The sequence below is a fragment of the Diuraphis noxia genome, unplaced genomic scaffold (genome assembly GCF_037042655.1).
Source record: "Diuraphis noxia isolate RWA-SAM2 unplaced genomic scaffold, SU_Dnox_SAM2 contig0004, whole genome shotgun sequence".
NCBI lineage: Eukaryota > Metazoa > Arthropoda > Insecta > Hemiptera > Aphididae > Diuraphis > Diuraphis noxia.
The window spans coordinates 33,334,868-33,361,832 of record NW_028301714.1 but is presented as its reverse complement, the minus strand read 5'-3'; the positions used below and the strand labels follow the sequence as shown (position 1 = coordinate 33,361,832).

General features: G+C 25.3%; 1 protein-coding gene across 7 annotated transcripts in view; it reads left to right on the top strand.

Moving 5' to 3' along the window:
* Positions 1-26,965, top strand: part of Pde8 (phosphodiesterase 8) — a 75,660-nt gene that overhangs the window by 24,490 nt on the left and 24,205 nt on the right. For 4 of the 7 annotated variants that reach the window (XM_089225782.1, XM_089225780.1, XM_089225779.1 and 1 more), the window contains 5 exons: positions 6,475-6,539; positions 10,904-10,981; positions 12,470-12,595; positions 16,906-16,986; positions 18,406-18,608. In XM_089225782.1, the coding sequence (XP_089081908.1) occupies positions 10,928-10,981; positions 12,470-12,595; positions 16,906-16,986; positions 18,406-18,608 (464 nt within the window). In that variant the 5' untranslated portion in view covers positions 6,475-6,539; positions 10,904-10,927. The remainder of the gene's footprint in view (positions 1-6,474; positions 6,540-10,903; positions 10,982-12,469; positions 12,596-16,905; positions 16,987-18,405; positions 18,609-26,965) is intronic. The other 3 variants (XM_089225784.1, XM_089225781.1, XM_089225785.1) reach the window with 1 other exon arrangement.

Below are 26,965 nucleotides of genomic sequence, written 5' to 3'. Positions count from 1 at the left end.
AAATACACTTAAATACCATATTTTCAAATCCATAAAATTTTTTATACCACTTAGGTTGATCCTGTGACACTAAAAACTTTCTTTTCAAATAGAAACCCCTTCTCTCTTTTCATTTTTAATTATGAAGCAGATATTTTTTTTAAGTAATTTTGATGTATCTGAATCAAAATTCAAGCTAATAGTTATTGAGTTATGTAACTTTGTGTTTTAAATATGATATTATGTGGTAGTGGATTAAGTAGATAGAGTGTTTAGATGATTTGAAAAAGTTAGCAATTCTTAATGATTTATCAATACCTATAAGTAATTCTAAAAAAGGCGGGTAAGTCGTGGATGTCGCTCTGCTGTATAGTAGGTTACAAGTGGGTTACTGTAACGGATGGAATTAAATTTGAATCCAATGATATTATATCATTGTATACGAAAAACTATTCTGAACGAAGACGGTTTATCTGTCTAGGATATATTATAGATTATTAAAAATTTTCAAATCTTAGATTTAAAAAGAAATTTTTTTAATAATTTCTAGTTTAAAATAATTTTCGAATTTTCGTGATTTTCGTGATTTTTACATATGCTGTTAAAATTCAAACTTTGAATGCTTGTAAAAAAAAATTGTGCCAATATATTTCTTTTATATTTCACCTGCTATTGTAAAAATATATTAGGAGCCTTATATAAAATTTAAAATTCTTAGATGTAAAAGGAAAATTTTTTATGAATTTCTAGCATAAAATAATTTAAGAATTTTCGTGATTTTTACATAATATGTTGTCAAAATTTGAACTTTAAATGCTTATAAATAAAAATTGTGACTATGTATTTCTTTTATTTTGCAACTGCTCTTGTAAAAATATGTTAGGAGCCTTGTATTAAATTTTCAAATCTTAGAATTAAAAAGAAAAACATTTATGAATTTCTATCTAAGATAATTTGAACATTGCCGTAATTTTTACGTATTTAGTCAAAATTTCAACTTTAAATGCTTATAAAAAAAATTGTGCCTACGAAATTTTAATATTTTTTAACTGCTATTATTACAATGTGTTAGAAGTCTCGTATTAAATTTTCAAGCTTTTCTACCGAACAAATAAATTTTTATCGATATTTATAGAAAAAAAAACTAAAAAAATTGAAAAATTAAAATGTCAGTAAACAGCTCAAAACAAATCTAAATATTTTGAAAATTTTATCAAATATATAAAATGCCTATATAAACATTCAGTCAAAATTTCAAGTATCTGCCGTCATTTGTTTTAGAGTTACACCAAAATAAGGAAATCGCTAAAAGTGAAAATCCAATGTTGTAAAAATTTAAATTTCAAATGCTCATAAAAATTTAATTTGAATTTCCGGTGGAATTTTTATTTGTGATAAAGATTGAAAAACTTGTAAGGGATCTTGTATTAAATTTTGAAATCTTAGATTTAAAAAGAAAATTTTTTATGAATTTCTAGCTTAAAATAATTTGTGAATTCTCGTGATCTTTACGTATTTTGTCAAAATTCAAACTTTGAATGCTTATAAAAAAAAATTGTGACTATGAATTTTTTTTATTTTTCAACTGCTATTGTAACAATATGTTGAGAGCCTTGTATTAAATTTTCAAGCTTCTCTGCCAAACAAATACATTTTTATCGATATTAATTTAAAAAAAACTAATAATGATCGAAAATTTCAAATGCCTATGAATAGTTCAACTTAAGTCGAAATTTTTTGAAAATTGCATGGTATACTTCAAAGTAAAGTTACATCAAAAACCAAAATCAATTTTGTCGAAAAATGAGTGTGCGTAAAATTTCCCGTTTTTCCCTTAATTTTTAGTTTGTTTTTCTCGATTATTTAATAAAATATTAAGAATTTTTTACTTTTGACTCCCCAAAGTACCAACTAGATTCACTTTCTGATCGAACGAGGTACTGAAGTCAAAAATCGAAGCATTTTTACTGCCCCAAAACGTGATGACAGACACAAAAAAAAAAAAAAAAAAAACACATCATGGTAAAATCAATACATTCATCGCTCCGCTCAGAATCTAAAATGACGCAAGTATAATAAATACAACATCTAACATTACATATAGTTATTATTTTATAAAACCAAGGATTATTATTTTTACTATAAAAATATCAGTAATTCAATAACTACTCATTAAAACTTAGATTTGGATATATCAACATTTAAAAAAAAAATCGAGGGTTCTCATTTAAAAAGTAGAAGTGTTTTTTTTTTTTTTTTGTAAGGAGAACCCGCGGCAACATAGGCCATTGGGTGTGGGGTTGTACGGTAGGGGTTATTTTTGTATGTTTGTTTGTAGGTTTTTAAGTGGGTAGGGTTGTAACACGTGTTTGTGTATGTGTGGCAAGGATATGTTGCTATAAATCCCGGGTGGTCACCCATCCGGGAGCTAGCAACAGTGGCCGGTACGTACGCTCAGTGCGTTTCCGCAGATTGAGCGTACGACCGCGCCTCACCAAGCCACAAAATAAATAGAAGTCTTATCAATTATCACCATAGGACACTCCAATAAGTAGTTAGTACAAAAAGTATCAGAAATTTGAAAATACTGTCTTTAGGTCTACTTAAAAATTCTAAAAATCACATGATGCACTACAAGAGAAAATAATACGGGCAAGCATGCTTAAAATATTTCCCTGTATATGGATATAAGGGATGTAAAAATATAATGCAATATTCGTCTTTGTACCTACAGTTGTATGTATTTTTGTTTTTATTTCATTGAAATCGCATATTTTATAACATATTATTAATTTATGTTTAAAATTCTAATTGCATTATCAGAATTTAATAATAACCAATATATTAGCGTTATTTTTTTTTATCGAAAGGTGACAAACTGGTACTTTTTTATGGGTTAGCTGGTGTCGAGTACGTGATGTACCGTCTGTCGGTTAGGCTTAAAACAAAATGTGCCCAGCTAATTCCCCCCCCCCCCAACGAGATTTCACATTATTAGTATTATGGCCAGTATTATGTTTGTTCTATTTTCGACGAACACGCTAGGTAGTATGAGTGATATTAACAGTGGTGAATTCAGTGTTTTGTTGTATTTCCACCTTTTCTACCAGTAACACCCCACGGATCTATGAATCAGTATTTTTAAGAGGACGCTACACACATATTTGTATTTGTTGTATCTGTCTTACAAGTGCATAGCATAGAAAATTGATGGTTAGCAGATTACGTTTGATTCCGTTAGTTTAAAAATTTTATTGAATCGACCTATTATGACATCTAATGTACGAACATTATCTGAGTTAGTACGTGGTTTTTTTTTACTATAATTCAACTTTGTATCAAGTTCTGCGTATATAAAAATATAAAAAATGCTCATAACTCACTTGAAAACTAAGTTATCTTAAAAACCCCTCGACAATACGATCACAGATAATGTTCTTACCATCAAGTTTCATAATAGGTCAATTTACTCTAATTTTTAAACTTACGGAGCTAAACGTGATCTGCTGAGCGTAAATTTGATGTTATGCGCTTGTAAAACGAAGACAACAAATATATGTACCTATAGGGTTCTCATAATTGACTTCATAATGAAATAGGAACAAAAACAAATTTACTTGATATTTTTTTGAAAAAATTTTTTTTGATACTAAACCCCGAAAATTCTCAGAACATTTCTGAAATCTGTATAGGAAAATGCGTCTAGAATTACATATGGTTCGATAAATACTTTATGGGCTCCCTACTCCCTAAATAAACCATTAATAACATCACGCAAAGAAAATAAAACATTTACGAGACCCTAAGGAAAAAAAAGAGTATCCCAGCGGCCATGGCCTGGCGTCCTGGCTGACATTGTTTTTCACTAAATGTTGAAATAATGCAGCCGAGTATTTTTTTTTTTTTGAGGTGGTGTTTGTAAATTTCCCCGAATAAGTTGTACAGTAATTATAAAAATTTTAGATTTTATTTGAAATATAGCTTTTAGGTACATATATTATACTCTGTGATGGTATATTCGCTCCGAATTATTGTATTTAATTTTCATTGTTCTAATAATTTATTCCCATTTTTTTAATAGCTAGGCATTTTTCTGTCCTGTTTTTTAGTATGGCAGTATTTTATATATATATATATCTCCATTTTTCTCCATACCTTGAAAGATTGCCAGAAAAACGATATTTTTATTCTTTTTTAATTATTATCTATACGTTTTCCTAGCTAACTACAAATTACAGAAGATTTAGCTGTATCATATCGTAATATATACGTAGGTCCTACTTTAATACTGAAATTAATATAAGTCTTGAAGTAAAAAAAGTTTCTCAACACGATTACCTATGATTATAATTTATATCTGCATACTGATAATATTAATCCCACAATTTACCACACAAAAAGTATTTCAAAATAAACATATTCGGAGAAATTCGCCGTAGTCGATTTTGTATATATAAGTCTTACTCTTTACAACCCTTTAGAACGATGTAATATTGACATTTGTTGTTTCCGCCCTACAATTGCGTAACGTAACAAAATTACACTCAGCACATCACGTGTAGCTTCGTTAGTTGAAACATTAGAGTGAATCCGGTCTATATTATAAAACATGATGATTAAAAAAAAATAACCTGTGCTTATATGTGAGTTTTTTATGATATTTCAATTTTTTTACAAGTTTTTCGTACTTATAGTCTAAAGCATAAATTAAAAATTCTCTTAATCAATTTAAAAACTGAATTATTGTAAAAAAAACCTACATTCAAATACAGATAATGTTTTTACCATCAAGTTTTATCAGAGATTGATTCATTCAAATTTTAAAATGACGAAGGTACACGAGTCTGCTAAGTATAAATTTTCAATGTTACGCACATGTAAGACAGAAGCAACAGATATTAGTGATACATCCTATTTCCTCTTAAAGGTATAAAAATCCATACCATTTCAATGATAACAATCACAATTAATTACAAATTATCAGTTAAATTTTAAATTCTATAGGTTAGGTTAGGTCTTTACTAACTCTATCGATAATAAATTCGTATTTGTTCGAGGATTGTGCTGTTGATACTGGTTGTGGAGAATCATGTATCGCATACAGTCAGCAAAATGAAGACCCATCGCACTTCATCCAGAATGCATGTTGTTAGGTAACGACAATGTTTGGTTGTTTGGGGGAGGAAATTACAATGGTGAAACATGTGTATAATGGCTTCAGTAAATTTTCGTGTGTTATTGTCAATACTATGGTTGTAAAATTAGCAGAGTAATACATTTTTATGTGTTTTTTACATCAATTTTTGTATAGTTATAACGAAATAATTCTGATTTTAAACTCTTATAAACTATTATGATCGGTTTTATTCTAATATTAGTATGTAGTGTAGTTTTTCACTGAATTATAAATAGTATTGCGTATTATTTACTTTTTGCTTTGTTTTCTATATTATACAAATATAACTAAAGCGAAATTATTTTAAACGCTAAAAATAGATTAAGACTAATCTTATGTTAGACTTACTTCTTTATGCAACAATGGTCAAGAAAATCTCCAATAGTAAGATACATGTGAATAGTGAACTTGATAATGTCAGAAAATTTGACATGTCTACCTTTTATAGTTTTATACTATATTGCTATATGGACGTATTATATTTCAAGCTGATATATCTGTTAGGTTTATAAAAGCTCCTTTTTTCTTAAACCCATACTTCATAATCCACAGACTTTCTTGACACCCTTTAATTTTTGATTTTAATAGTAACTTTTGTAATATTTTATATTAACAAACATTTTGTTATTTGTGCATGAACTTTAATATTAATAATATTGTTTCAACAGTTGTTAAACTGTTGATTTGTTAATATATTTATTTTTTATGGTAATAAACTCCTTTTCACATATTTAATGTATCTTGCTGACAATTACGAATTCGTAATTTTTTTTTCGTTTAAAAACTCAAAATTATCAACATCAGATTAATGCTTGTAAAAAAATGGGACTTTACGCTTAACTTTCTTAAATTCTGGTGTCTAAGAAAAACTTATGATGATAATACATCTTTTTTAAATGATTGTTTCCAATTTTTTTATTCATTTAAATAAACGATTATTATTATTATTATACTATTATTATAACTATAACAACTTATTTTAACTTTAATTTGTTTAAGAAAATATATTCACTACATAAATATTGTCTTGGTATATTTCGAGTTTGAAATAATTCGATTACTATACTAAGTAATCATTTAATTTTTAACACAGTCATTATGTCCATTAAATTATTTAAAATGAACACAAAAGTACAAACTAAAAATTAATTAAAATCATTTTATTTATCATAGTAAATAACACAAATGATCAAGAAAACATTTTTAAAATTGTTTTAATAATTTAGTGTGGATATAACTTAAAAAATATATAAATATTTAGGAAAAATAATATAATATAGCTTAAATTTTGTTTTGATCTTTTTTTTTATTTATTTTAGCTAATATTGAAGCATGGAATACAGAACATCCAGTGAAGATTAACGGTTTATCTAGTAGAAGTAGAGTAAGTATTATTACTTTTCTAAATTTTTTTTTGTACACAAATAAATTAATAAATTTTTTTTTGGGATTCATAGAATTTTTTCAGGATAATTTTTAATCGTCCTAGCATAGGTATTATTAATATTATTTTTTTATTGGATTAATTGTATATAATTAAAAATTATGTACCTACTTATAATTTTTGCTGATGTGAAATTGGCATACTAATAACTGAGTAATAAGTTATAATGAATAAAAATAAAATACAGTGACAGAAATTTACCAAACCTATTCCTGGAAAAAAGTTATATTTAAATTCCTAAAAGTTACGAATTTTTCGTATTCAACAGATAAAAATAATATATAAGCTTACGCTTACACAGTGGTGAATCTAGGATTTTCTCATGGGGAGGGGGATATATTTTCGTACATAATATGTGTAGATATATTATAAGCTTTATTTTACTACATTTATAAAACAAGATTTAATTTTCTTGATGACTCTGACATTGCAACAATTACTTCATCGGGTTTAACTTATATATTGCCCTATGAACAGACAAAAAGGCAAGCCCATTCAGTCGTTTATTCTAAATAAAAAAAAATAAAAAATAGAAAATAAAATGTTTAAATATATTTATCATTAATATATACTATTTACTACCTGACCCATAAAATTTCTCGAGTAAGTTTTTAGTCTTTTTAATGTTGTATGTTCTTTCCGTGGTATAGCTGTAATGGAAACGGGAAATGTGCAAAGAATTTTTAATAATTAATGTATATATTTTTTTTTTTTATGTATATTAGGAAATATTTTTTTATCACATAATGCAAGTGCATCAATACTGGTTTTAAGAACTGAGTTAGTTCTTAGTTCTTTATAAATTGGAATAATCATAATAAAACTCATAAACAATAGAATGCGTAAGAGAAAATATTTTACAAACAAATATACACAAGCAAAAGTCGCATTCGATCAACATTTAACATTTTAACGCCTTAAAGGTAAGGTAACATAGACAAGAAATTGTAATAGCAATGTTTGGAAGCCAGCAAGTAGGTACAAGTTACCAAAAAATAATATGGTTTGGTCAATGGTTACTTGATCAGCTGATCAGACCTCAGCTGAATCTGGATTCCCCGATTCATGATAAAAGTACGAGGTGTGTATCCGTAATTTGATATGAAGTTAGATACATTAATCCTTCTTGATTACGAAGTAATAAAAAAAAAAAATAGTTTTTATTTCAATATTGTGAATGCAAACATTTTCTTTTGGCCCACGGCCCACAGGGTATCTATTCCTCATATCTTCCCACCCCCTTAGATCCGCCACTGAGCTTACAAATAAATAAGTGCCTAGATGCTGTACATAGGCGTGCACATGGGGGATTCCGGGTATGCCATGGCATCCCCTGCAGTCTACTCAGATAGCTTGTTTTATGTTTTTACTTTTAATAGTGAAAACTATCAATATTATCATAATTTTCATCACAAACGTAACAGAGAGTTTTGTAGTTATGTAATACATTTTTTTTAGAAAAATTTCTGATTTATGTTTTTTTTTTTTTAAGAGAGTTAAAAATTGAGTTATTTTGAATTATATTGACATCTCCTGCGAATAAAGTCTGCGCACGCCTATGATACTGTATTACGCATACATTTATGCATTGTTTGGAAAGAACGTCGTTCACGAACGCAGTTCACGCGTTCATGTTCATTATTTTAGTAAGCGATATACGAATGTCATTCGTTATTTTCAAATTGAAAGTGAATGTGAAAGTGAGCCACATTTATATTCTAATGAATTTGAACTATTGTTAAGACGCTCAAATTATTTACTATTTAATACACATATGTTTAAAATATATTGATTAGTTTTATTATATAATATTATTTTCTTATTAAAATTTATGTCTATTATAAAAAAATAAATAATATATATGAATGAACTCAATGAACCCATTTATTTTTTAAAGAACGTGAACGAATGAAATTTTTTAGTGAATGTCCTGTTTTTCTGTTTTTATTATAATGATAAAATATCAATAAAAGCTTAAAGGCTACAAATTATATTATGGTAAAAATATTGAATATTTATTGCTTGTACTCAAAAACGTGACTACTACTTTTTGTAGTATATACGAGTATATTATATAAAAAAAAAACATAATTTTTCACTTCATTAAATATAAAAAAGGTGTACAAGTACCACTATGCTGTATAGCAGTTTCCGAGTATGTAATGGATGTATTATTTGATAAATCATTGTACACAAATAACGATTTTGAACGGATACGTTGTGTTCACTTATAAAATAAATAATCCATATATAAATAATTAAATTTTAAATTTTAAAAAATGATAAAAATGATAAAAATCGTAAAGATAGAATATTTTTTGAGGAATTTCCTATTGAAATTTCTAATATTAGCTCTGAGAAAAAAACATATGAATTTCTTACTGAAAAACTGATTTAAACTTTAAATTTATGTAAAAAATAATCATTCCTGTGTCTTTAAAATGTTTGAACTGCTATTAAAGAAATGAGGAACCTTGTTACATTTTCAGGCTTAAATATTAAGTGAAAAAGTTGGTATCGAGGATAATTTACAAAAAATATATTTAATTTGAACAATTTATCAAGGCTAAAGATAGCTCAAAAAGAGTCATAATATTTCAAAATTTCATCGTGTAGAGAAAATGCTAGTATAAATATTTTATGCAAATATTAGGTGGTTATTAGTTTTTAAGTTACACCAAAGAAATAAAATCAATTTTTTCAAAAATTTTTTTTTGTGTACATAAACTTTTTTATTTTCATTCTCTCATTCCCCCCCCCCCCCCCCGACGGTTTGAAAACTATTGAGAATTATGACCTCTTGAATGCACTAACCAAATTCACTTTTCTACTAGAAAAGATGCTGATGTCGAAAATTGAATCATACTACCTACCCAATTGATGTTGATGAAAAAATCACACATCATTGTAAATACAATACATTTGCTACGCTCAGAATCTAACATTGGAAAAATCATTCCATTTTTAAGAGCAGTAAAGTTATCAAGTTTTAAAAATAATAGATTAAAATCAATCTTATATTGTTTATATATTATATATTTAGTTGTTTCGTATAGCTATACTTGACTGTATCATGCACAGATTGTGTTTATTTATAGGTATTATATTATTCAATGAGATGTTTAACAAACAAAAAGAAATAATGTTTATATTGTTTTATAATTTCAATTTCAAAATAAATTATCTTAAGCATCAACTCTTTGTTTTAGAAAACAAACTTTTATTTGTTTTATGAAATTCAAATTGTTTGACTTTCTTTTATCTTTATTTATATTTCAAATAAATAAATATTGATCACTGAAAAATCTAAAAAAAATGTCATCGTTATTATTTATTAAGTTAGTTTGAGTATTAGCTTAAATAAATATTTTATTTCACTACAGTTAATTTTCTCAACTGCATGATTTGTATTTTAGAATTCATAAAAATCGAGAATTAAAGAATTAAAGTAGGTACTTAGTATAGTAGAAAATATGATTTGATAACTTTTCTAAATATGAACTTCATTTTATCAAAAGTATCAATAATTTGTACATAAATATTACAGTAAATTTAATATCGCTGTCAATTTACAAATTGTAAGAATTTTAGTTTTTTTATTAAAAATTTACCATTTTACAATTATATTTATCATTTTAATTTACTCAACCCGTGTTATTGTAATCATCATATCAATGAAGAAATTATTTAAAATTATCTAAACCAAAAAAAAAAAAAAAAAACATTACTAGATAACTAAAGGGGAAGATGGCTGAAAGACCGGATGTGGTAAATAAATAGTTATTTAGAATATGAAAATGAAAATGCAAATAAAATTATTGAGGAATTTAATACTCTTATTATACATTTATACAGGGTTGTATAAACGTCCATTAAGTTGATAACTAATCCTTAAACATTTAACAGGCTGCTCTTAAAAACCAAATAGTGAATCATGATAAGTTAAATTATTTTTAATGAGTTGAGAAATTTATGAAACGTTTATTTTAATCCGTATATTTAATTTATTTTCTCTTCAAGTCTTATTTTTTGTATGATCAATAGTATTATTGTATTGTTTACTTTTTAGTGAAATATTATTTAATAACATTTAATTCAACCTTTATAGTAGATTTTAAGCTATTACTTAAAATATAAAGGTATATCTATTTAAATAAAACTTTTTTCTATAGTTTAATTGAATCAATAGTATTTTATATACTTTAAAAAATGGTTGTGGTATTTTTCATGATCATCAATCTACATAAAATTAAATGATTTAAAATTTTTTATTAATTTTAGATTGTATTATTGTATTATTTTAGAGACAGGAGTCTACACAATATCTTATGATGTGGGAACATGAAATGTACCAAGTTCTCAATTTCCCTTGTGGATTTTTGGTAATACGTTTTTATTTCCTATGGGATACTTATAGTCCATTCTTTCACCATATAGGTATCGTAATTACATACCTGTAGATAAAACTTAATAATTATCTTCCTCATAATACATTTTATTAGTTTTGAAACGTGACTTATCCGCATCAACATTTTAGATATTATGACCATTTTATTAAGGACAATAAGAAGTGAGTGTAATCAATGCGTTCATATACAACTTAATATCAAACAAACCTTGTAGCAAAGTTTTTTTGTACTTATTTTTAAACAATATTAAATTTTAATTTAATACATAACATTACGTTATACACAACCAGACAAGTTTGGTTTTGTGTGAACTGTGAATTAACGTAAATATAATTTTAACCAAAACTATACATATCTTCAAAAAATACATTACTAAAAATAAATTCATTTATAACTTATTTTATAATATTTAACAAGTAGAAGGTGTCTACGTCTTATATACAAACTAATTATTTTATTCAATTATTTTTTATCCACTTAAAGTTATTATTTTATTATTATTATTATTAGTTTTAAAGTCTTGATTTTGTTATTTTCATTATATGTATAAATAACATTAATTTAATAATACTATTTTAATAATTGTTTTTATTTTATATAAATTACAATATAATTTAAAAATAAATTGATTATTTGTTATTATACATTATTGGTTATTAAATATTATCTAGTAAATTTATCTTTCATCCATACATAAATTGTAAAGGGTAATGTTATTAAATTGAACTTTACTTGTATTTTTTAGTACTTAGAATTTAACGTAGGTACTTTAATCTAACGAACAGAAAATTACACCTAATATGTTTGTAAAAAAATCAATACAAAATTTCAAGTGATTATTTTATTACGTCTAAGTTGCAAGTAGTAGAGTATAAATTAATCAATCGTAAATAACTGAAAGTAATATTACCTTGAAAATATAACTTTGACATTTCTAACGAGTTTTGTCATCACTCAAACATTATTCAAATATTGAATGAGCAATATATTACACATTAATTAATAATATTTTTTAAAAGGCCTTTTGAAAAAAATAATAATATATTATGATGATCAGTAATTTGTTTCAATAAGTATTAAATAATTTTTTTGTAACAATGTAGGTAACAACTTTATATAATTATTTTATAAATTGTTTCTTTTATTTTAATTTGGTAAATACCTTAAATGGAATAGATGTTTTATTCACTTTTAACAATAATAAAAATATATTTGTATAAAGAGAAAATATGAGATCGTTTTTTTGATTAAATGTTGATCAGAAATATTTTGAAATTTAATCAAAAGTTTGGTACAATTATGCATAACTTTGAAAATCACTGTTCAACTGATAGAAAATAAATTTAAATATACTAAAGTTTATTCGTAATACTATCAAATTTTAATTTATTAATTCAGTTAACTTGAGGCTTCAAAAGATAAAAATGTTAACTTATAATGTTTTGAACTGTCATGTTTTAGTTACGGGATATCCTGCCAGAAATGTGGGACAATTGCTGTCGAAGGAGTGGATCTACATCTGACCTGTCGAGGGACACAGTGGATGCATATTCACCAATAAACCGGAGTGATTCACCACTAGCACATGTAAATATTAAACCTGTCAATAAATAATGAGTTAAAATTAATATTATTTATTATTTGTCAATGCAACTCTTCATAAAATAACTATTTCTACAATCTAAAATTACCTATATGAGTTTGATCAGAACAATAATAAATTTCTTCTTATTTGTATACGAACTAAAAACTGTTATGCGTTAAATCTTAGTAATAATTTCAAAAACATCTATTTCTAATGGTATATAAATACATTGAAAATGTGAATAAATCGTTTTTAGAATAATACTCAATAATCGTCAAGAACTAAAAAGTGTAAATTGTATCAATTCTGCTTTGTATGTACCCTAAAATAAATTATTCAAGTTACTTTAGACTAATTAATTATCTATACTTTACAACTAGTATTATTTTATTCAATCTGAGCTACTCGACTTATCCTCAGTATTTTTTTACATATTTTAACTATTTACTATTGATAATTTAACTATAGAGTATTATATATTATATAAAAGTAAATATATCTTCACAATTATTTTAAAACCCTATTATAAATCTCTGTATGACACCCATAAATGATCGGGTTTTCTTACTCTAGATCACATTACAGAGCATATTTTATTTTATATCATATATTCATAATATTATATGCAGACTTGGGTAAAATGCTTTCTAATCTTATCGTCTTCGCTATCTCGTTGCTGAAAAATTGGAAAATATTAAATAACTTACTGTCCAACTGAAAATAGTAGAAAACAAAGTAATTTATTTCTACAAAACATTTTGTATAGAAATATGCATAATACAAATTCAAAAGCAATTTATATGACGGAAAAAGAATGGAATTATTTTTAATAAATGATTAGACGTTAAAAAGTATTCCAAATACCTACTGTTTTCGGAATACTACCCAAGTCTGATTATATTTCGTGCATTGGCCATCCGTCGCTTTTCGGAAAGAATTTAAATTATTTTAATGAGTTTGCTATATCAATACACAATGTATGCCCATAATTCAGCTACAAAATATGTAAATAGTCAACTTGGTGACACTTGGGGAGACATATGTATATTATATTTATGTGTTTGGAAAAGACGAAAAAATAAAATATTTAAATAGGTATAATAATATAAAAACTCTAACTTCTGATAAAAAATGGGGGAAAAAGGCAATGAGATGATATTATGTAATATCCCCCAGATTTGGAATTACTCTTCGAAAAAATTCCTTGTAATCAATTAGCAGATCATGATAAAAAAAAATATTTGAACACATATCAATAATTAAATTATAAATTAATTTATCCAAAACATTATATACAGCGTTAGTATTAAAAGAATCAAAGTTATAAAATTAATGTAAAGATATTTGTAATAAAACTTTGTATAATATGTTTAAATAATTAATTTATACAAACTCATAAAAATACCTATATTATGTTAAATATCTATATAAATGTATTATAATTTAAATTTCAATCCAATCAAAAGCCATAAATATTTTATAATCTGTTCATAAATTATATGCTTCAAGTAATATAACTATTACCTGTTGGTTTTCTTTCACAAAAAATAAAAAATAAAAAAATATATTGTTAATGCAATTACTTTGAGTAGGTATCGAATTTAATCGTACTGATTTTTCTCTCTTAATTATTGACATAGATTGGGATTTGTTGCCTTTCTATTAGGTTTTCTGAAAATAAATATAAATATAATTTTGAACATATTTAAACTACTATAAATCAATTAGTATATCCGTCAGATTGAAAAAAATACCGTCTAAAAACGTTATCTTTTCAAAATCACCACAAACTACAGTTATATCTTTATGAAATAATAATCTAAAATTTAAAATATAAACGGGAAAATAATTATAGATTCTGGGTTGAGCGAAAATTGATTGCTTTTACAATAATGTGATTTATTTTATTTCAAAATATTCAGGTAAAACTACAAAACGAACTATTAAAAAAAAAACGGAAATATTTACGCAAAATTTAAAAAAAAAATTTAATCGTAAGTATCTTAAAGCAGTTATCGATTCATTGTTCACGATTCGAAAACAATTATAGCAACAATAATTGTTAATCGCTGGTGCGATATTGGTCAAATAGAAGAAGTACAAACTAAAAATATAAACTACAAAGCTACTATGCTGACAGAATTAAACTAGTCAATAGATGATGATGATGACCTATAGATTATCGAAGCTGGTTATAATAATGGCTTGATACTTTTGAGCCTATGATTTTATTCCAATTTAATCTCATGTCGAGTTATACAGGTTAGGTTATACACATTTAGCTTATAAAATGGTGTATAGTGAGTAGTTTTTAATTAAATATTTTGTCAAAACGTCGATCAATTTCCTAATATAAATTTATAGATAACCGTAAAACATACAGACCTATTAGATTGTAGCCTTTATTTTCAAAACTTTTGGAAAAATTAATTTTAATCAGAATTTACTCAATCATAAAGAAAAATAAATTAATTCTTGAAATCTTGACACACAGTTGGATTTAGAGAACATCACTCAACTACCCAATAAATACACTGACCAGCCGATACCATTGCCTACTCCTTAGAAAACAAACTAATCCCTGGTAGTATTTCTTGATGTAGCACAAGTCTTCAGAAAAATCTGGCACCCTGGTACTCTTTTCAAATTATAATCTATCTCACCCTCTTTACTTTTTTAAAAATCATAGCTAAATTAATTACACTTCAAATCAGGAATATAATACTCCATTATCTCTCCAATCCAAGCCGGTGTTCCCCAAAGCACAATTGCATCTTCAACTCTCTTTAATGTGTACTCGGCAGACCAGCCAAACAATTCGAGTTCTCAAATAGCCATATATTCCCAACTAAAAAGTAATATTATCCACCAACCACCAACCCGGGCTTAATTTCAACTTCTTTGTAAAACCATCTGAATAACCTATCTCACTGATACTCCCTCTAGCGTGTTAAAATTAATGAAAGCAAATCTGTACACACTACCTTTGTCCTCCATCATAGTCGACTTTATACAGTAAATTTAAACAATAACCTATACCAAACTCCGAAACAGTCAATTCCTAGCCCTAATTTTTGAAAAATTTCTAACATGAGACATAATAAACATATTCACGCAATAAATTAAAATTAAACAAATGACGCTACACTCTTAAATCCATCAAGATTTTAAAACCGAAATTCACATCTATAATCTTCTTTTTAAGCCTACCTGGTTGTACCGTATATAGATCTAGGGAATTACAAAAATACAAATCTTTTAGTCAAAAATCTTCAAAAAACTAATGCTAATCAAACCAAACCTTTCACATAAATATCCACATTCCTGGTCAAATACTAATATACTACTTTAAATTCAGAAATTTCCTTCAAAATCACACCAACCTTTATGTTAAAAAGCTATAAAAATAATAGTAATCCATCTCCTTCTCGGGAATCCCCTCTAAAAGATTCAAGTGACAATGGCTCCGAGACCTTATGAACTAAACGCACAAATACCTAAATAAGTAGATTGTAAGTTCATGCCGAAGTGCTTTCAATAGTCAGTTCTTCTTTCAAGTCACTCAAGTCATTATTATAATAAAATTTAAGAAAAAAACAACCTTTATGTTTATTTTACTTTTTTGTTATTTATAGTTATAAGTTTAAAAAAAAATATACACATTTTCCTTTTTGTTTAGTTTTAATCAATTATTAGTTACTTCAAATATTCACACTATTTGCAGTGTTTTTAAATAATTTGAGTACTAATTATTTAGATAATTTATGATTATCATTACAACAAGCATACTATACATTTAAAATATACTATATTAATTTAGAAGTACTTGTTTTTAATATACATTCTTAATTATGATTTAAGCCATTTGTTTTAATTAACTATGTATTTGCATCTCAACGCATTTAAACGTATTGTGTTTCATAACCATGTTTAAGACTACTAAATCATTTCTTTCACGATTGTATTGATTTTAAAATAACCAATTGTTATTTATAATATTTATAAAATTAAGCCAATTAATATATATAATATATATGTGTGTGTTGTTCATACATTATATAATATATTAACTCCTCTTCCTTAATTAAATAAAATTTATCAAATTTCGATTAGTTGAATAAACTTTACCATAACTCATAACTTATGAGTCATAAGACATTAAGAAAATGGATTTATATCATTCTGAATGATAGGTCGTATAAATATTTATTTCGTGTGATTATTGTGATTCTTACATTTTCATTTTAGCTACCTAATTAAAAAACTATAAAGATAAAGTTGAAAATAATAATATTTTTATTTATTTGTTTAGACACCAGAACATTTTAACAACTTCATGTTTGGTTGCTCAAAATATATTCAAGATCTACGTTCAAATTCTTCGTTAAAAAAGGTATGAATACCAATTATTGGCGATTAAAATATAAAATTAAGTGACCAGTAAGTAATAAATATATATTATAATTGATATTTATCAATATATAAAGAGATAATATTTGTTTGTATGTACCTAGTGGAATTCATCTCCCAAAATCTCAACTCACACATGATTTTATTTCAGATAACGAACTTTTTTTTTTGTTACCTATTACGTATGGTTTTCTAACCATTAATAACAGAAAAACAAAATAGTTAATATGATTTGACACATTTTTTTTCTTGTGGAATATAATAAAAATTTATGTAATAGAGATTTATTTGGAAAACCTTGTCTTTTTTACGATAAATTATATGCCACCCATTCTGGTACGCCTAAACATATTTGGTACGTACATTCTACTAACAACTTAATAAAAAACATCTTTTACCGCGAAACTTTTGGAAATTGACTATTTTATTATTATTTTATTTATTTCTACTATTAAGTTAATTATTTTCTTTGTTAATTGTACATTGCGTATCACTAACACAAAGTATTCATTTGTTATAATCTGTAATTTTTAAATGTACACGATTAAATGTAATATACTTTTTACAACCGGTCTTTTGCAGGTACCTTAGTAACTTTTACCGTAGATAGGTGTTTGGAATGGCTCTTGCTCTTTTGTACCTACTATTCTAGGATACGGAATTCAAATATAGATAGTAACGTTGGACCAGAGACTTTCTTAAAAATGTAATTATACAAATTCAAGATTCATGTAAATGTAGCTTTATTGTGAGCTTCTCTATTATAGATTACATTTTCATTAAACGATATTTTATAAAAAAAAAAAAAAAAAATAGATTATAACGTTGCATCAATTGGCCCAGAGTTATTTATTTAATAATATATTGTATTAATCATACCTTCATTTAACAATAAACTAACATTTATATTTAGTTAATTTCTGATTTTTTTTTTCTTTTATTTAACTTAATAATTTTTTTTTTTTTTTCTTTCTTTCTATTCTTATCTATACCATTGTAATTATATACTATTGTAACACCACACTGTCATTTATCTATATCTTGTACTTATATAATTGTCGAGCTATAATAGTTTTTACTGAAAGCTAATAAAAAAAAAAAAAAAAAAACTTAATATACAGTTTCCTTGCCATAAAAATGTTGAAAATCCGCTGTCGTACATAGGGTGCCATTTTAATTCAGGAAACTATAACTTCTGTAGATACAGTCAGATAATTTATTTTTTGTCCGTATTCATATATTTTTAAGTAACATAAAACATAAAACTTGGTTATTATTGCTATGATGATTACGAAATTTTTTTTTTTAATTTTTGAATAAAAATTATTTTCATACCTATTTGATTTGTTTATTTCAAATTTTAAATTTAAATGCTAAAATGAGATTTTTAATATGTATATAGATACTGGTAGTAACATCTAAAGATGATTCGGTTTGGCAATCCATAGCGACAACAGCCAGAAATCTTGATTGGATTGTGAACCGTGTTAGTAGCACGGAAGAAGCTTTGGAATGTTTTCACAAGGGTAACGGAGTTCCAGCAGTAGCGTTTGTTGACTGCAGATTTCAAAATGACAAGACTGTAGACGCGCATCAAATAGCAAGGTATGTAAAAATTTCAACTATTATGTCTTTGGTTACAAACCAAAGTATTTGGAGAGATATCAATTTAAAATAATTATAACTAATTTTATGAAAAATAAACCTTAGTACTTATGTGTAGAGATTAGAATTAGTGTACGTTTATTAGAGTTGAAGAAAATTATATTAAACCATATTATCAGATTAATTAAGAAGACTCCAAATAAGAATTTTTAATTTTAATATTAACTACTTTATATTTACTTGCAAAAGAATTTATAAGGTACAATGCATTTTAGCATTTAGTTTAATTTTAATATATCTACATAACTGAATCTTTCAAGTTTAAACAACGAGTATTGAGATGATCAGATATAAACAAATTAACTCTAACTTTGTCAAAAAATATTATTAAATAAAATCGTTGGTAATAATTATAATTACAAGTTAAAATTATCTTACTTATATATTACGAGTAGTATATATTTAAATAAGATTTATATCACAATATACTGTTAATTTAACCTTATTTGTTTTTATTTTTTATTATTCAATACACGTTCATTAAAATATTTGATAAAGTATTGAATACAAATGACTTACCTTTTCAAATATAAGCTTACAATAAAAAGAATAAACTTATTTGTTATAATAGAAATGTATCATTTTGTAAAATAATATTCCATATAACAAGGAGTAATTTATTTATAAATATTATGTTGTCTTTTACAACAAAGAAAATAATTTACACGCGTATAAAAACATTTCGAAGAGATGAGAGACAAGTTTAACCACTTTTTATCCACAGTTTATCCAACATGAACGCCAAAATTACTGTTCACTTTCACTCAATTGTGTTTGTTGTTTCAAATAATGTTATTTAATACGAATTAATTTACCTACCTCATTTACATTTTTAATATATTTTATAGAATTCTATTTAGTATAGTCCAAATGAAGAAAGTTATTTGATTCTAACTGAATGTAAGAAACATATTAATTCTAATATTATATAATACAAAATTATAGAATATTGATATTAATATTTTAATTTTTAACTGAATATTGATTTCTTTATCGTTAAAAATTCTGAATAAAATATAATTAAAGTATTGTATTTGATTTATTATAGTCAGAAATTATTGTTCTTTTATCAGTTTTTTAAATAATATTATTTTAATATCTTCGAAATCGATTATAAATATATTATTCACGCCTACCTACCTCATTTTAGATTCTGATCAGTGCGAGAAATGTAAGTAATGTTTTTAAAATGAAGCATATGATATTGTTTTCCTATTTGTCATCATGTTGCTCTAATCTTCAAATTTGAAATTGGTATACAGTTATACAATCTACCCCACAGTACACATACCTACCGAAAATTTTAATTTGTTTAAACTGCAATGAAGTTGTAAAAATAATTTTTGTTTAATTTCGACTTGATAAATACAAAATTATAGTTTGTTAAAATATAAAATAACTATGGAATAATGTATATATAAATATATACTATATATAATTCCATACACACAACAAAAAATGTATGATATAAATGTTATAATAATAAATAAATTAAATTTGAAATCAGTATAAGACATTTTTAATTTTAAAAATATCTAAACGAATTGTTTCCAAACAAAATTTTGAATATATCTTCAAGTAATAACATTTTAGTCAATATTTTTATTAGGTGCTTAAAATATAAAAGTCATCACTTGTAAATAAATATAAATTATTTAATTTAACGTATTAAACCACCTTATGTTATTATGTCAAATCGTACAATCTATTCTTAACAGAGTTTACACCCTGTGAGTCATATTTGATTTCCTTAAGAATATCTTTTTTTGAAACTATGATCTATTATTGTGAAGTCAACTGACAACTACTCCATAACTGCAAATATTTTTAAATTAATATAATTATTTTATTTGAAAATGTATGAAGGTTGTAAAATTTGCAGTGCTAAGAAATATGATGTAGAGGAATTCCTAATGATTGTGTATAGTGGCAACCTTGTCCTTTTTTGTATACATTTTTGGAATTTAGTCATTTTGACGAAATTCTATAAATGTTAACACCATCTTTGACTTTACCTACAAAGTTTGTCACGTCTGAAGACCATCTCTAAATAGTAAATCATGCAATGTCGATCACAATTTATAGCTTTTTTTCCAATATTCTTTGTTAGGCTATACCTATGTTATTTATAGCTGACACATGGACAATTTATAACTTAGGTAACCTAATGGAAAATCTAAAAAATAGTGTTCAATATTAAAATACAAACGAAAAATCCAAAGTCAATAAGAACTTTGTCTTCAACGATGAATAAAATTGTTTGTATTCAAATTATTAGAGTAGGTATAGTTTTTGCTAAAGATGTATTAACAAAATGATCATATCTTAGGTTTAACTAGTATAAAAAATATTCCAATTAATAAAGGCCTTAATAATTATTTAATACTTAAAATCATTTCATTATAGGTACATGCAACATCAAACCCACCTTAAATATTTATTTAGTTATTTTAAAGCTTTGAAATCTACATTAATTTACTTCCTACATTATTTTTAAATGTATCACGATTCTTTAATATTCATATATTAATTACAATTTAATTTAATATTATTTATTATTGTAGTACCAGAGAATTCTTATTGCAACATAAAAATATATCATTTATGGGAACATCTCAATATACTATTATTATCGCAATAACAAGCAAATGCACTTTCATAAGTTATGAAAATTAAATGTTATTTTAGTTCTGACCAATATAAACTCACATTCATTGTTTCCTTTGACCATGAGAATTATTTTTTCTGAACTATATTTACTCTTATAAACCATTTATTTAAGTATGTTTTAATAAACGTGAATTAAATCTTCGTAGACTGTATCATAATATTAATTTCAAACTAATGTTATTTCATTTGTTGATAATATATAAATCATTATTTTGGTATGAAAAATTTAATTGAAAATCAACATTTAAAAAAATTGTTAAATTACCACAGATAAAAAATTAAAAATTAATTGTCATTTAAATAAAGTAATAATAAAATCAACTGTATATTATTATATATAGGTACGTATAATTTTAAAGAAAAATATTAAACAAAATACAGTTATACCCGTAGTATATTTATGCATTTTATAATTAAATTAAAGGATCGGTAAAAATATCAAATTTTAAAACGAAAAAACTATGTATAATTATAATGTCATAGGTTAGTAAAATAAAATATAGTTTAAATATAAATTATAAACCTAATACATTTTCGGTATATGTAACGGACACATCACTTAACGGACAAAATAATAAGGTCTATGCAAAAAGATTGGCATAACCAGAAAACTTTCTTTAACGAAGATTTTTAATCATCTATTGAGTGTTCCTTACAGTATGAATGAAAAAATAACCTTACCTATCTTATTTTTAGTTGAAAAATGTACATACTTTAGATGTTTTTGTAGTATGGTATTTATTAAATTGGGTATTTAGCTAAAAATTATGTAAATAACTATTAAATCAACATAAAATAATAATAATCATTGATGAAAATTTTATTACTTTCCTTATGTTTCTAGCAATTTGTATTACCAGGCTACATTTGCAAACTAGGTAATACTTTTAACTTCCTTTATACATTAAAGCATTTTTATTTAAAGATTATAAGATATAGTTATATACGTAAATACAATATAAAATTTTTATAAGCTACAATATAAAAAAACTTAGCTAAAATGTTATTATAAAAATAAATAACTACATTTAATACAAATTCTGTAAACTTAACAATTGCACATTACAGAATTTAACGTGTTACCAATTCGTATAATGGTTCACTAATTAAATGGTGAAATTTATAAATTAATGATCTATTTTCATAGTCTGTATATCAATCAATGTGTTGCTGTGTATGATATGACTGAATACATATGTTACAAAATACGTGCCGTATTTCCTGTGTTTTATTATGTTTTGTATGACTATGGAAGAATAATATTTCAATTCGAATTAATTTAATTTTTATAATCTTTAGTTTAGTCATTAGCAAAACTCAGATAAGCATTATGGAGACACTATACTCCCACTTTCATTTTTTTTATTGTTTATACCTAAACATGTACATTCATATAGGTATCCTCCTATCCTCCTACAATGATTTTTGAGGTTAAACCCCTGTTGAATAGATGTCAAACCATTGGAAGTTTTTACACAGAAATGGTTTTGTTTTTCACTTTCAATTTTCAAGTATTAAACAAGCCTTTATGTTGTTAAAAATAATATATAAAAAAAACTAGTTTACCTAATAACATTTAGTTATTCAATAATTTAATAAATCGAGAAAAAATGAATATTATATCTAGTAGGTACACAAGATGTTTACTACATTCAAAAATACATTTACAAAATTTATAACATTTTGTATATATAATAATTTAATATATTCATTATTCATGTACCTACATGGCTATTTCGTCTTTTCATTTTCATAATAAAATGTCTATTAAAGTTGTGCTGGGCAAGTAACTTAAAAAAAAGAATGTATTTTTATTTTCATTATCGATAACTGCAAGTATTACAATAATAAATTTAACATATATGCTTAACACTGTTACGATTAAATTGATCTATTCCTCGTTATAAAACGACAGACGATTAAAATTAGGTGATAAGTGTAGATATTTGGGTGGAGTTATCGATGTTGTTTTATTTTTCAACAGATGTATACTAATATTTAATGTATAAACGTGTTTAAGACGTGTCAAGTTTAAAATAAATATATTAGATGTTTGGAGGTAATTATATCACCGACAGTGTTTGTTTAAAATAATAATTCAAAAATTGCATATATATTATTATAATTTTCATTATTCCTATTCATTGTTTTATCTATATACGTTTGACAATAGCAATAATATAAAGTTAGGTCCACTAATGCATAATAGTTTATAAGATATAAGCAAAGGTGACACAACATTAGTTACTCATATCAATGTTAACTTATATTTTTCAAATAATGATGTATGTTGCCGTCTATGTTATAAAAATGTATATGATTATGTATTGATATTTAATATTTATTTCTGTGTAAATACCAGAAATTGTTTGATGTGTATGTTTAGTTTATGATTTTTATTCACATATCACTGATTATCAAACATGTAATATCCACCTAATATAGGTATTCTTAAAAAAATTTAATAACAATTTGTGCAATTTTAATAGTATATCTAATATCAAATATCAACGTCAAGTTGAAATTAATATGCTTGTGAAATAGTAGGAAAAAAATTTATCATCGCGTTTAAATAGATTATCATTAGTTGAATTGTTTTATTAAATTTTAACAACAGCAAACACATTTGCGTTCATTAAGATATGAGGCCATTAAGAAGATATTAAAAATAATTGTACTTTACTAAAAATATTCAGAAAATGTTATATTTTTCTCATACTGAAAGTTGCTATGGATAAGGGCAAATTTTTGATAGATTAGGTATAAACATTTTTATTACATGTATATAGGTAAATGTAATTTCAAATAAAAACATATGAATAAAACCTAGTATAATGTTACTCCTTCGTCCAATATGATAATAAATAATCAACTGAAAAAGCATCAAAGTTGTACTTTTAACACTGCCACTTGTAATGTAAAATAATATTTTTAAATGAGGAAAATTTATTAAAAATTTAAATACTAAACTGTTCAAAACCTTAAGATACAACAATCATTAGAGGTTAAATATTCGTATAATAGTTATTTATTTACTTATATAAATATAAAATAAAAATCTTTGTTCGGGGTAAACTCTGGAACTACTTATCGGAACTTCTTAATTTTTTTTTTTTTAACAAAAGAGTACATTGTGTAATAGGTTTTTGGCATAAATTTAGTCCAATTAAGTTGCGGGGATAAGAGAATGATCATATTTAAAAATACAATAGTTTCGCTATTTGTCAAAATATACTAAATATTCAATATTTTATAAGGCTGCTATTTATTTCAAATCTAAGGTGGATTATTTATTAATTGCAACTATTTATTATTGTTTTCGCATTATTCATTTCTAGTTTGTGAGTTTTTGTAAATATTTAAATCCACGAGAATTTTTCACTGGAAGTTTTGACATGACTAGTAGGTATTAAATTACGAATTAAACACAAATTTTAAATCATATAAAATTAGTATTTACTATTTTTAACGTAATTTGCAGATGCAAATAATCCACAGTTTTTGATTAAGTGACAGCTAATTTTGCACACATATTATACTTGAGGATCCCAGTTGTAAGATTATTATAATTTAGAATTGAAGCCACTGGTAACAGCTATTATATAATATAAAATGTATGTGGCTAATGAGGCTTATAAAATCAAAAAAAAAAAAATAGATTTTTATGATTCTATAAATGTTTGGATAATAGACTAAATAATAGACCTTACTCGCTATTAATAATATTAAAATCATTACCACATATTCGTTTATTTCTGCTTGCATTTTGTTACACGTAAGAAAAAAGTTATACTATTCACCCCAGGTGGATCCCTATCTTGATTTTAATTATTCCCGGGCAATGCCAGATAATACAGCTAGTAATATATATGTAAGTATTAATGCTTCCAACAACCATTGTCGACGACAGCATCATTTGCTTTTCAAATCAGTAAAAAAATATCGAACGAATAAATAATATATCATGCGCACACTTAAAAAAATGTCAGATAGGTAATTTCTATTGAAACAATGAACAGCTATAACTATAACTCAGCGAAGAAAGAAAAGAAAATAGAAAAGTGTGGTTGAAAGTTTCTATAAATATTAAAACAAATTGCACGAGTACCTCCTACTGTTCTACTAGCAATTTCGAACAAGGAGAAAACTTGTCTTCAGCTGAATCTGATCACAAATTATATCCTTTCATTCAAAAGCCTTCAAAATCGACTCAAATGAGAATATAATTACTTATTTTAATCGTTGCTTATGACAGAACCGAAGTATCAACCTACCGCCACCGTGATGATTACTATAGTGATGTTTTAGAAGACTACTAGAGTCGTTTGATAATTTATCAAAACCCCGATGACAGTATACAGAAGCCAATTCTCTACAAAAAGGTTAGTTGTAGGTAGGTAGTTTGTAGCCTCTCACTCTATATGTCAATCTATCTTTATCTGTCTCGTTCACTCGGTTTCATCCTTTTCGGCCTGTTCACGAAATGAACTCCTAATAGAAAACCCTTATTCTTATTCCTATATTACTTTTTATGTAATACAACATAATAATAATGACAACCATTGATAGCGACTCAGAATTCATTTTTAGACAAAAGACTATTATGAATTTATTGAAAAGCTATCGACAATATTGTCTGCGGTTGGCTTTTTGTGCGTGTCACGACTCATGACCTAGTCTTTGACGGTGGACTACGCCAGCGGGAGGGTATTATATACGTAATGATCCTGATCCTTGTTGCCACCGTTTAAATCGACATAACTCACATCGTTGGTATGTTTTTAATTATGGCACGTCGCAACGTCTGAAACTTTCCAACTAGTTTAGTTATTTATTACAAAATCATACAGCTTCTTCTTGTACTAAAAGACTAATATATCCCACCCTTCGTCGTCGTTATGATGCGACGCTTATGAATCACTTAAGGGGAGCATAACTTATCAGGTCTACTATCACTTTTTACCTATTTATTGTGCACTTTAATATTATAACTATATTATTCTATGACTAATGTTAAACGCATTACCAATTGTAATACACATGAACCTTCGCAATAATATGCGTGCATGACTTTTTGAAATTCAGACAACCCGGTGGAATGAAAATCCAAATGAATTTAATTAAGATACAAACTTCTACCTTTTATTAAATATTCACTGAGGTATTTGAGAATTTTGGCATGCTGTTATATATAATACGCCCAAGCAAATATAATAAACGGTAAAAATAATTCTGAAAATCGAGTTAACATGTTGTATGTATATTTTAATTTATATTATATTGAGATAAATTTTTATGATTACTTTAATGGTCCAGAAACCACTAAATTATCAGTTTTCAAAATTGTTTTTGTATAAAAATAAAATTAATATACCAAAGACCAAAGTGCATAATTTGTATAGCACACTAATAGGTACAAAGTAAAATTATGTTTGTTATACATTGGAAACTATTTTTCATAAAATACATAAATTCATATGAGCTAAAGATAATTCAGGTTTTTGATCTTACTTCAGTTTTTACTTTCATTTTTTCAACATAATATACTCATTGTTATCGTACTCATCTACATTAATGTATATAATTTATGGCTATAATAAGCTTTTTATCAAAAAATTAATGTTAAC